The following is a 12,627-nucleotide window of genomic DNA, read 5'->3' on the forward strand; positions in this document are numbered from 1 at the left end:
TGCCATCATAGTCTCCTACCAAGCTTTCCATGCTGGACACATTAAACAATCATGGGGACATAATAAACAATCATGAGCTCAGAGACTGTAGGAGATCTCTTGAAAAAAACTTCAGCCTTTAGTGCTTCTAAGAGTCGGAGGAATACATTATTTTATCCGCAGAAGAATTAGTCACCTTTTTCATCCGATTAGAAGCTTAATAGCGAAAGATAATGAGCATTAGCTACTAATGGGCTTTGAGGTTGCTCTGTCTCAGTAAAATTCACAATCCACATATTATCCCTCTGAACTCAGAGGTACGGCGTAGTGTTTTGATATCAACGGTTAGACATAACCTTAGCATTGGCTGTCTGTTTTCTTTAGAAATACTTCTGCTATGGACCGGTCATTTTGGTTTAGTAGGCACTAAGAGTAGGTTGAGGAGTTTCTATCCACATCAGGAGTCTTTCCCATCAATTTCAAGTCCCTCTCTCAAGATCAGGGCTTGAATAAAAAGTGGGGGGGGGGGGAGACCTATGATTGAAGGGGATTAAAAAGGACTGTGGTGGGGCCAGAGACATTGTGCTGTCACGATAGGGAAAGCACTGTTTTCAAAACACGACTGAGTCACCAAAACAGCGATAGCTATCAATGCATTCCCCCTTCTAGTGGCAGTCCCAAAGAGGAAAAATCATTCCTCAGCACCAGAAAAAGCACCTCACACCAAAACCTCTCTAGGTGAAATTATGAATACATTCACCACCACTGTAGGCAGATTTCTGTAATTCAAAAGGCTAAAACAAAGACGAGGGACAAAGCAGTATCATTTTCAACACTTACCAATCAAAAGATGGACTTGAAAAAATAGGACTATGCAAATATTGTGAAAACAGAAAAATTAACCAGAAAAAAAAAAGGACTGCAGTGAACAATTAACTTTTCTCATCCTACTTACTGGTAGGGGGAAATGAACAGAGGGGCCAGCAGCCACTGTGCCGCAATTTGGTACTCTGAGATCGCAGAACCTCTTAAAGTGACTGTTCAGGTTTACCAGAGATTAGAACATGGGAATGTTGGGAGCTCTATTAAAGACAATGGAGTGCTCCTTGCTTCTATGGGGTCGGTAAGGGCCTGCAGAGCAACATTCCAATGTTTTACAAAGGCCTCTTGGAGCTCGAGGGGATTTAAATCCCCTCGAGCTTCGAGAAGCCTTTGTTTAATTTGTTAGAACATTCTGCCCTCTAGTGGCAGAATGTTCTAATAGCCTTATAGCCCTTCGTAACAGGGCTATACCGGCTATTAAAGTCCCTCGCCTTTGGCTCAGGCCTTTAACGCGGGAGCGGGCCTTTAATAGCCGGTATAACCCGCTACGGCGGGCTATAAGGATATATTATAACACCATTGGAACTGCTTTCATTTTATTTTTCTCTTTTAAAAAAAGACATAGAAAATGGGGCTCAGCAGTTTGATACAACCTATGCTTTTAGACCTATTTTTAATTGTGTGCTGTCGTAGATTTTAAATATCTTTTTTATAAGAGATTTTGTATGATAAGTTTGCATGAAGAGACCAAGTGATTACATTTAAACGTTGGTTTGGGGAGTATGTGTTGCAACAAAAATGTTTTGTTTTAAAAAATATCAAAGTCTTGGTCCTTTACTTCTTTGGAAAGAGAAGCCATTGTTTGTGGTTGTCAGTGAATAACTTTGCAACTTGAGCTCAGGCAGAAGTGAGTGACACTGTTTATTTTTTGGAGCATATTAATATTGAGATGTAAACTTTAAAAAGCACACAAATACAAATAAAACGTGGGCTTTCAGATGGGCATACTGCTGTGTATCATTGTAAAATGATATTGTTTCTGAATATGTGTTCCTGGATCGCACAAACAGCTGTAGATATTCAGTGTTTATGAATATTGAAGAAGGTTCCATGATTAAGAAAGAAATTGAAGCGATGAAAGTGATAAAGTTTGAAAAAACATTAATTGTCTAGCCAGATGATGGAGAATTTATCTAAGGTTATGAATCTTGACAAATTCAATTTCTGTGGAAAGTTTTGATTGAGCAGATGGCTCAGAAAGAATTGTATGCTCATAATTTTCAGATGTGTCTGCTTAAAAGTAAACAAATTGGTCGATAAAGTTCGAATATTCAGAACTTTCCAAAGTTTAGGTGAAGAGGAAAACACATAGGGAGGCTTTTGAGGTCTTCAACAGCATTTCTTGCTCTTCACTCACAAAAGCTTAGCTATTTCCATTAGAAGACTGCAAGAATTATGTGTTCTTTGAGGAGTTTGGAAAATGAATGGCGGAAGTGATAGTACACCGCATACCCTGTTAATACCGTAGGCTGCATGAAAGCAAGACAACATATAATAACTAAAAGCTACAGTATCAACATTCAAGGTTTCAGAGGCGGACTTCAAATATACAAAATTGACCAGGCAAAACAGAGACTTCTGTTCATACTCAATGGTAAACTTATAAGAGCGTATACTGTTTAAAAGGCATCACATTTCTTTTCAGACAGGTTCTTTCCCTTTACAGGAAGCAGTCTCTTGTAGTGAGCATTCTCCAATTTTAGATCAAGTGTATGCACCCTGTAACTAGGCAGCAGATTATTGCAATTTAACCCATTTCTAAGCGCTTCCCATTTTGGAAGATATGGAGACGCAGGGAGGAAAAGTGATTTGTTCAAGATCAAAAAATTTGACCAAATTTGGATACATAATTGTAACTAAGCACATATGGATCTGCACAATACCACTTGGTTACTAGGCTACATCCTTCTATGTAACCTATATTTACAGCAGCATCCTCTGGAGTGTCACCTACACGGTCAGCTGCCTCTCGTCTATGCACAGCAAGTTCAGATAAATGCCCAGTCAACCATCCGCTATCAGTCATTTATTTAGCCGAGTTGTGTAGGTGCTCTCGGGTACTTCTGTCTTCCTCTATAGGCTCAGAGTGCAGGGTTCTCCAACAAGTAGTTCAGGAACTACTGGTAGCTGGCCACCTACCTGGCAGTAGCTCTCCAGTGTACAGCCTGGTCTACTAAATTAGCAGCTTTTGTTCGGCTCAATTAACATTTGCATCCCAAAATTGTGTAAATTCGAGATGAAAGCGTGTGCATCTTTAGAATTCACAAGCCGATGTTTGGAGAAAAATGGATTTCCGAAATATATTTAAAGCGGATGTTTGAGTGATAAATCATGCAACAGTATTAACTTGGTGCCAGAGACATTGTAGCTATTTCTGTCAAGTATTACCCTAGTAGGGGCATTCCAAATTGAAAAGGCCTTTTTACATTACTGCTGGCAACTTGCCTGATGCAGTAAGGTGATTACTTATGGTATGCTTGCATGAAGTGGTCACTAATCTTGTTTGGGGTGGTCAGTATTACAACACTAATATTAGTAGCTCGGAATGATTTTCGTTAAACATGAGTAGCTCCTATTAAAGAAAAGGTTGTAGTAACCCAGTCTAGTGTAATCCTTGCTCCCTACATTCAACAGACAAACGGCTTCAGAGCACGCTACTGTGCGAATCTGGACTCAAAGCATAGTTGGGGGCAGTCGACATGTACAGGCTTCACATTTCCCCAAATGACTTAGAGAATGACTGTTTAAAATCCCCACTCACTCCCTTCAGGGGTCTCCAACAGGCTTGAAGCAGCTTGTTTACAGGCAATTTCTACTCACAGTTCCATGTACTCCACATATACGGACGCCAGTAATCCGTAATAGAAAAAAGCCACATTTCTGTGCAATTTATACTTGCTCATTTCATCGTTCTTCAATGCTCATAACAGTCATGTCCCTATTAATTTGGACTCTTGCTATAAAATCCTGTTCTGACTCTCCACTGCTTGAGCCACCTTGCTGTTTAATCTCCTACTAAGGATGTGGGTGTCCTTCACTTATCCCAAAAGAGAAATTCTGCCTGGTCTTTCGGTCTGAAATCAGGTGACTCTAATGGCAGAATCCTTTTCGGCATCCTCTCGGAGGTTTTGTTCGAGATGGTAGACTATGATGCTTCTTATATACTCTGAAGTTATGTGATGCTTTGCATCCACAGAGTTCATAACCTGGTTTCCTTGGACTCAAGCTTTGAGTCCAAGAGGAAGCTCAACCATCATGTGCTGGACTCTGATAGGGCTTCACTCTCCTTAGTCTTTTCTACAAGCAGATAGGATTATTATGGGGATTTTACATGACATGATAGAGAAACATATTGAGTCTCTGCTAAACAGCGGCAAAGAGAAGGACACAACAATGCTGTGTCTACAAGTGGACAACAGAGTGCCAGAAAAATTACACATCTGGTGTAAATGATCCGTGATGTGTGTATCTCAGTATAACAGGCTCTTTCACACCCCTTAGAAAGTTGTTTGAATACATGAAAATACTTTTCATCCCAAAGTCCTAAAAATCTCTATAAAGATGAATTGTTTGTTAGAAAAAATGTATATTTCTGTTCCAGCATACAAGTCCAACAAGGCAATGTTTCTGCTGGAAAAGTACGAAGACACATGTGGTTTCTGGATCAGAATAATTGTCCATCTTCCTACTTATGAAATCACAGTCTTTCAAATACTCCCACAAATTTCTTTCAATGTGTATCAAAATCTTGCTGAAAGAAAAGTCTATTGCAATCTATAGATGTGCTCCAGTTATAGCCTGATGTCGTGGTCACAGCTGGATATTACGCCGGTCACAGTTCTCCATCGGTCCAGTTCCAATCGGATAACAATCCGTTTAGAGGCGGATATCCCCAGCCATGATCCTCTCATAGACAGCCTTGCTCAGGGGTACATATGCTTTGCAGGAGTCATCCAGGAAGTACAGCGGCTCCTGAATCACAGTAGGGTTGAAACTTTCCCTCATCAGGGAAACTTTCTGCAGTTTGAAGGTTCCAGTCATTTCCAAAGAATCCTAAATCAAAGACAGGACACAATAAGCTTTTTATCAATGCAACTGCATACCCAATGGCAGATAGGCTACACATGTAACCACTGGAAGCCAAGCAGTATTCAATACCCCGCAAAATCACGAACAGGGATCACAGTTTCATGGTATTTTTTTATTTTTTAAACGTTAGTCGATATTTCTCCATATTTATTTTTTCTACATTTATCTGTGTTTATCCATATGTATTTTAGCTTTTGTCAAAAAATGAAGTTGAAACTAGAATAGTACCACATTTATTTAACCCTCAAGCTAGAATATATGCCAGATACCAATGCTATGAAAACCCGTAGATGATAAAGCATTTGACTTATATGAAAACATGCACATTTTAGTATAAACATTGTGCATAGCAACAGCTGTGTAAGCCAAATTAGGACATTTTTTTTAACTTTCCTGCCAATCCACACAACTGTAGGCCTGTCAGACAAGACTGACAACATTAAGAAAATAATTTACTTACCTGTAACTATAGTTCTCCAGTTGTGGAATCTTTCATAGATTTACATGCTTGAATCATCCCCCTTTGTTGAGATGGGTGCCCCATGGTACCTTATAAAAGCAATGCAATGATAGGTGTAAACTATAACTCGCCTAGGCCCTACAGTTTTGCAACATACCATGATCATTTTTTTTTTTTTTTTTTTTTTTTTTTTTTTTTTTAAAAGAGACCAAACTTAAGTTTCAACCAATTGGGTTGCACCACCCTTTGGAAAGCTCCTGTGAGAAGCCCCAGTCCCTGAAGTTTTTAAAACATGTGTAGGAAAACCACCCACTGAGAAAGAAGGTAAGCTTCCCAGGGGAGGAGAGTGGGTCACATGCAATGTTCTCTCTATTTCTTTTCCTCTGTGTGCGGCAGTGTGAGGTCTATGTGCGCTGCCAGCAAGGCTATGTGCGGCAGTAAAGCAAACAAAAGGAGTGAGGCAGTAACCAGACAGCGTGTGAGAGAACAGCATCAAATATCACTCCAGAGGTTTGCTTAAAAAAGTAAAAAGATGGTGCATTTCCACACATACAGCACCACGTGAATGGTCTTAAGGCAGGTTTAAAGCCATCCCACATAGCAATTTGAAACCTTGGCAGCTGTGTTGCTGCATTTATTTTCTTAAAAGAGCTGGGCTGTGGGGTGATTGTGTGCATCTGTTAAAGTTTTCATTTTAATTGCAGCTCATGATGGGTGATGCGATTAACATGAAAACTTTAACCCCTTCAGCGCGGCGCGGATTTCCGCGCCACGCTGAAGATTCCATGCGCGGGCGGGGCCATGACGGAACGGTTCCGTCATAAGCACAGCCCAACCGACGTGCATGACGGAACCGTTCCGTCAAGCGCGTCGAAGGGGTTAACAAATGCACTCTTTGAGCACGAAAAATAAAATCATAAACTTATGTTGGCGCTCTAAAGAATCTAAAGGTTAAGAACAGGTACAACAAACAGACTGACCCTCAAAGTGAGAGGCATACAGTCATGTTATGAAAGAGCTCTTTCTTGTTGCAATATTTTGATACTGTCTATCTACGCACGGGTGAGGGAACCAGGGCTTCATATTTGTCTGGACTCTTTCGACATGAACGGGCAGTGGGAGTCCCTTGTGTTCTCTTCACCATGGTCTCTTACTCCAGCAACCAGGAAATTACAGTTTTTCGCGCCGCTCCCCTTTTAAAAGTGGAGGTGTTAACGCTCTGGGGGTGGAGGGGGGGGGGATGTGCTGTGTGCGCGCGCCACGCACATGGCACTGCACGCTCGGGGGTACAGAGGTACACGCACGCGCACCTTACAGGTAACAGTGGTTGCATGTGAATTTATGAAAGATTCCAATACAGGAGAACTACAGTCACAGATGTACAACTTATTTCCTTACTCCAGTATTGGATCTTTCATAGCTTCACATGTTTGAATCAGATCAAATAGCAGTTGTGAAGCACATTTTTCTACAAAATCCAAGAAATATACATGTGGGAAAACCAATGTACTCATTCATATCTACGTACGGAAATCTAGATGCATACAACACTGGAAAATGTGCATAGTAGATAAGAGGACGGCAGAAAGGAGGAGACAGGTCACCTTCACTGGAAAAGATGCTGTAGCACTGCTTGGCCCACTACCGCATCACTATGAACTGCTGATTCTGGGCAGTAGTGCTGCATAAAGGTGTGCATATTCTTCCAGGTACCCTCCCGGCAAATCTCTTGAAGTGATATACCGGAAAACAGTTGAAGTAGGCATAGTTCTTGTATAGTGGCCACGCACCGATGTCTGTAATGGACTGCCTGCCTTCTGGTGACAGACGTGAATGGTGCTGGATATCCGTCTAGCTATGCTCTGTTTCGAAAGAGGATACCCTTTCCCTGGAGCGCTGTGTGCTGCAAACAGCTGATTGGATTTGCAAAAGCTCTTGTTTTGTTTAGCACCACTTGAAGTCTAAAGAGTGTAATGCTCTTTCAGCTGGTGTCTTAGGACCTGGAAAAAATGTTTTTCAGAATTACAGATTAATTGATGTGAAATCTGATGGAACCTTAAGAATTAACCTGGGGTTTGTGCGAAGAATCACCCTATTGTCCATAAATTGGAGAAAAGGTTCCTGAATGGTGAGAGCATAAATCTTGCGGACTCTTCTGTCTGAGGTGAAGACCAAGAGAAGAGCAACCTTCCAGGAGAGAAACTAAATATCCGCTCTGTGAATGGGTTCAAAAGTAGGTTTCATTAGCTGCGAAAGTACAATGTTAAGTTGCCAGAGTGTAGGAGGTCTTATCGTTCAGAAAACTGATTAATCCCTTGAGGAATTGTTTAACGATTCTGGTAGACCATAATGAAGGTGATGTGGGTGATTGCCTCAAGCGGGAGATGCCTGCTAAATGGCAAGAGCCAGTCCTGACTGTGCTAGATGAAGAAGATAAGGATTTCTTCTGGTGAAGAGGAAAGTGAATGTACTTTAGTAATTTGGCACCATATGCGAAATCTTTTCCTTTTGAGGCAATAGGTTTTGTCTGTACTGTCTGTGTGAGCTCTGGCTAATATGTCCCTGCAGTCGGGAGGAAGGTGTAGGTGTTCAAATTAATTCAACTCAGGAGCCAGGTGGACAAGTGAAGTGACTTGGGATCTGGGTGCATCCCTTGGCCCTGGTTCATTTTCAGAAGAGAAGGTATCGGCTTCAATTGGCTGTGGCTCTTCTCTGAGAGGAGGAGTAACTCTGTAAACCAATATTGGCGTGGCCACATTGGAGCTATGAGAATAATCCTACGTGGTTCGGATTTCATTTTCATGAGAAGTCTTGGGAGAAGAGGAATCGGTAGAAAGGCGTAAGCAAAGATTCCCGACAATGCAATCGAGAAAACATTCCCCCATGACTCCTTATGAGGATGCAAGCTTGTGAAGAACTGGATATTCTGGTTCTGGGGGGTTTCAAAGCGACCCAGATTCGGTTTGCCCCACTGGAGAAAGAAGTTTTCAAGGATATTTTAATCAAGTTTCCACTAGTGGCATGAGGTCCTCAATCTGCTGAGTGTCCCCACTACGGTATTTTGCTTTCCAAGGGAATGTTCTACTCATGGATGCACTTTGTAGCCACCCCGCTTGCTGATCGTGGTCATATTGTCCGTGTGGATGAGCACTGCAGAAGTTCTTATTCTAGGAAGGAAAGCCTACAAGGCAAGGTGTACCGCCTCGAGTTGGAGCAGATTGATGTAGAAATTTAGATAAGATGTCTGCCACTTGCCACTGACCTGTAGCTCTTGGAGATAAGATCCCCACCTCTCTAGGGACGCACTGGAGGTGGTGAATAAAGGAGAGTTTGGATTTAGGAAAGACAGGCCAACTCATAAGTGTGCCTGCTGTATCCACCAGGAGAGGGCACTGATCATGGCCGGAGTGACTTTTATGAGGTCGTCGATAGGACCTGTAGCTTGCACCCATTGCCTGTCCAAATCCTCTTGCAGCTCACGCATCAGCAGACGGCAGAATGGAACTAGAGGAATGCAGGATGACATTATCCCTAGTAGGGACTAGTAGAGACAAATGGAAAGAGACTCTTATTTGTACCCATTTTGCTAGTCTCATCAATTTTAACTCTCTCTCTGGTGTGGGGTACGCCTTGCTGAGAGCCTAGCCCCTAAGAATGTTATGTTTTGTGATGGGTGACAAACTGACTTCTTTGGATTCAGTGTGAGGCCCAGCTCCCTGAGTAGGCTTATGCAGGCAGTTGTTGAATTCTGAATTCTGCGCGACCTGACTGGAAGGTGTCTTGACCAACTAGTCCTCGCTATACGGGAACACCTTATGGTTGTGTTGTCTCCGAAAGGCTGCTGCAGGTGCCAAGCACTTCAAGAAGCTGATAATGGCAGATTCTAGGTCAAAGGGAATCACCTTGAACTGGTACAGACTGCTGGCTACTGTGAATCCTAGAAATTTCTGGTGTTTTGGGTGGAGGAGAATGTGAAGATATGCATCTTGGAGACAGAGGATTGACATGTAAACTCCTTGATTCAGGAGTTGCAAAATAGCCTGCGGTGTTACCATGGGGAATGACTGTTTCCTGAGACAGGTGTTGAGGATTCTCTGATCCAGATTTGGTCCCCACTCCTTTAACTTCTTGCAGATCAAGAAGAAACAGGAATAGAAGCCTCTTCCTGTTTTGCTGCAGGAACTCTCTCTATAGCTTCTTTTTTGAGCATGGCTTTGACCTTCAAATTGAGGAGTTGCAGGTGTTTAAGAAGGGAGGTTTGGTGCGAGGTTGGAGGTGGTGTTTGGATGAATTATAATGTATGGCCGAATTCAAAAAAGGTCCAAGACCCATTGGTCTGTTATGTCTTTCCAGCATTGATGGTGGTTGGATATTTTCCCTCCTAGCCAGGATGAAGAAAACAGGTGAGTAGTCGGAGACTGTAGGTGGTCAGTGACAGCCGCCAGTGTCCTTTCCTTGGCATAGGTCTATTATAGGCTGCTTGTGGTGGTTACCTTGGGATGAAACAGCTGAAAGGCTGAGGAATAGGAGGGTTAGTGCTACTGCTGGTACCCTCCCCTGTAAGAGAGAAGATCTCTTCCCCAGGCACAGTGAAAGGGCAATTTCCTTTAGTGGAGGTTCCCCAATGACTTAGCCATGTCAGTGTATTTATGGCCTGGAGGGCATCATCAACATGCTTGCCGAAGAGGGCTTCGCCATCGTAAGGCAGGTCTGGGATTTTATTTTGAAGCTCCGGCCTAAAGGAGGCGGCTTCAAGCCAGTCCTACCTTCTTAAGACTGCTACTCCAGCAAGTTGACCGAAAGCAGTAGTGGCAATGTCCAAGGCACAATCAATAATCTCCGATGATGTGCACTCGCCCTCTTGCAAGATCTTCTTGGCCTTTGCTTTATTATCCTAAGGAAGCTTTTCCAAGTAAGGAGCAATTCTGGATCACATCTGGTGGTCGTATCATCCGATAATAGCCAAATAATTTGCTGTCCTTACTGTAAGAGCGGACATGGAAGAAAAACGATTGCCAATATTATCAAGGCACCTACCCTCTTTGTCTGGAGGTGCTGAAATAGTGCTGAAGGAGTTTTAGAACGGCGCTGGGCTGCCTGTGTGATCACAGAACCTGCTTTAGAGTCTCCAGTGACACATGCAGGAGCATCCTCTGGGCCTTGTACTTGTTATCTAGGCGCAGTAGTACTGCAGCAAGTGTGGTTGGCTTTTTCGAAAGGGCTCTTTAAAATCAAAGAAAGCAGACCGTCAGCTTCGTGGGCATGGGTAATTTGAACGTTTTTGCAGCTCTTTTGAGAAGGTTATGGAAACCCCTATGTCTTCGGGAGGAGAATCCACAGGAGGCAGTGTTGGAGATGATTGTGTTGGCAACAGATAATCATTCCATTCCGTGTGAGTGTCACGGAGCTCGCCCTCGTTTCTGTCATCATCAAAAGATATAGGATCTTGGAGGAGAGCTGTCTGCCGAGTGTGCTGTGATGATGAAGGCAGTAGTAATGGTCCTGGAGCTTGTGGAGTCAACGGCTGCACAGATGGAGATTTTTCCGGTGGGGAAGTGTCTCTAGTGGTAGGCGATGTTGGTGGAAAACGCCTTTGGTAATCAGTTAACATGAACTGTAGGTCAGATACTTATGATGAAGGAAGACACACCATTTCTTTCTCGTATTGCTGGTGGAATTGCTCTGGAGGGGCGTAGTACCCTTGTTCGTAATAATCGCCCTTGTCTTACTCATCCTCTAGACATTTGACATGCAACACAGATGGGCTGCATGCAACGCCAAAGGGACAGTCGTCATCCGATTCTTCTTCGTCTAACAGATGGGTAGGCAGCAATGGTGACACCTTGCTTGGTGAAGTACGAGCAGGGGTAAGCTGTTTTGATATTTCCTGCTTTTGCAATTTTTCTAGAGATGTTTCTCTTGTCGACGGGGTCGTCAATGAGGATGTCGCGGTGGACGGTGGTTTGAGCAACAACGCTGTAGCTGGTTTTGCCGTTGTTGCAGTCGACGGGAGTGCCGTTGTTGTCATCAAGGTTAAAGTTATGTTCAGCGTCAACGGTCTAGGGGTATGACTCGTCGACGAGGTGGTCGTTGTCAAGAAGGACGAAGTTGTTTAAAGTATAGAGATGGTACTAGTAGAGGATGTCGTAGATGCTGTAGTGAATGTCTTTGTCGTCCAAGGCGCAGACGACAATTTGCTCATTGACTAGGAGTAGCTCGTCGACAATCTTTCCATAGACAGAGTGGATGAAGGCTTTTTGAAGGAGTGACCTGAGGCAGAGGTGTAGGAGGCTTAGACCTTGTTTTTTCAGGTCTTTTTGAGGAAAATGATGATTTTTTTCTTCCCCTTTTGTCTTGAAAAAACCTCACCTTCAAGAGGAGAGCTTGATGAACTGCGTTCCCTGTGAAACTCTCTCTCTTTGTTGCAACCTTTTAAAGGAATATGAAGAATCCTCACTGTCTTAGTCTGACACAGGATCCTTTCTGGTATTAAATATTTAGAGCGGTACAAAAGGGGGTGGTGATGGACAGAGCATCAGAACCAATCAAACACTCACACCCAGTCAACAGATCTGGGTTTGATACATCACCGTTCTTTAGCCCACTCTGCCACCCCAGTTCAGACATGGCCATATGCAAATCAGTCTGACCCTGTGCCTCATGGGAACAGTCCAGCCCGAACTGCCAAGCCATGTCGTCCCTGGACCGGAAACAAGCTTCCTTGACCTCATGGGATGAGCAAAGGCATCATATGCTGTCCTGATGAGGGTCATCAGAATGAAGCCACTTCTTACCACAAGTACTACATGCCTAGATTAGGCTCTTCTTTACTTTTTCGGATATGTTGAAGTCAGATTTGAAGCAAGAAACACAGATATACAGGAGTATGAATGTATATGTATATATCCGATGAGATATAGCTTTAAAATTCTTTGTAGAACATGTCTGGAACTGGTAGAACTGAGCAGAGCTCAGTGGACTCCCTTACAAGGTGTGCGGTAGAACATATGAGGGACTGGGCTTCTCACAGGAGTGTTCCAAAGGGTGGTGCAACCTGATTGGTTGAAACCAAAGTTTTGCCTCTTTTTTTCAAAAAACGTACCAAGGGCCTAGGACATTTCTAGTCTACACCTACCATTGCATTGCTTTTCTAAGGTACCTTGGGACTCCCATTTCCACAACAGAGAATGATTCAAGAATGTGAATTCATGAAAGAT

At 43.1% G+C, this 12,627-nt stretch overlaps 1 protein-coding gene across 1 annotated transcript in view; it reads right to left on the reverse strand.

Moving 5' to 3' along the window:
• Positions 1 to 1,698: 1,698 nt before the first annotated feature.
• Positions 1,699 to 12,627, reverse strand: part of SLC27A3 (solute carrier family 27 member 3) — a 161,287-nt gene continuing 150,358 nt past the window's right edge. Inside the window, exon 10 of the mRNA XM_085639361.1 lies at positions 1,699 to 4,914. Coding sequence (XP_085495487.1) covers positions 4,738 to 4,914 — 177 coding nt within the window. The 3' untranslated portion in view covers positions 1,699 to 4,737. The remainder of the gene's footprint in view (positions 4,915 to 12,627) is intronic.

This window comes from Triturus cristatus, chromosome 12 (genome assembly GCF_964204655.1).
Source record: "Triturus cristatus chromosome 12, aTriCri1.1, whole genome shotgun sequence".
Classification (NCBI taxonomy): Eukaryota; Metazoa; Chordata; class Amphibia; order Caudata; family Salamandridae; genus Triturus; species Triturus cristatus.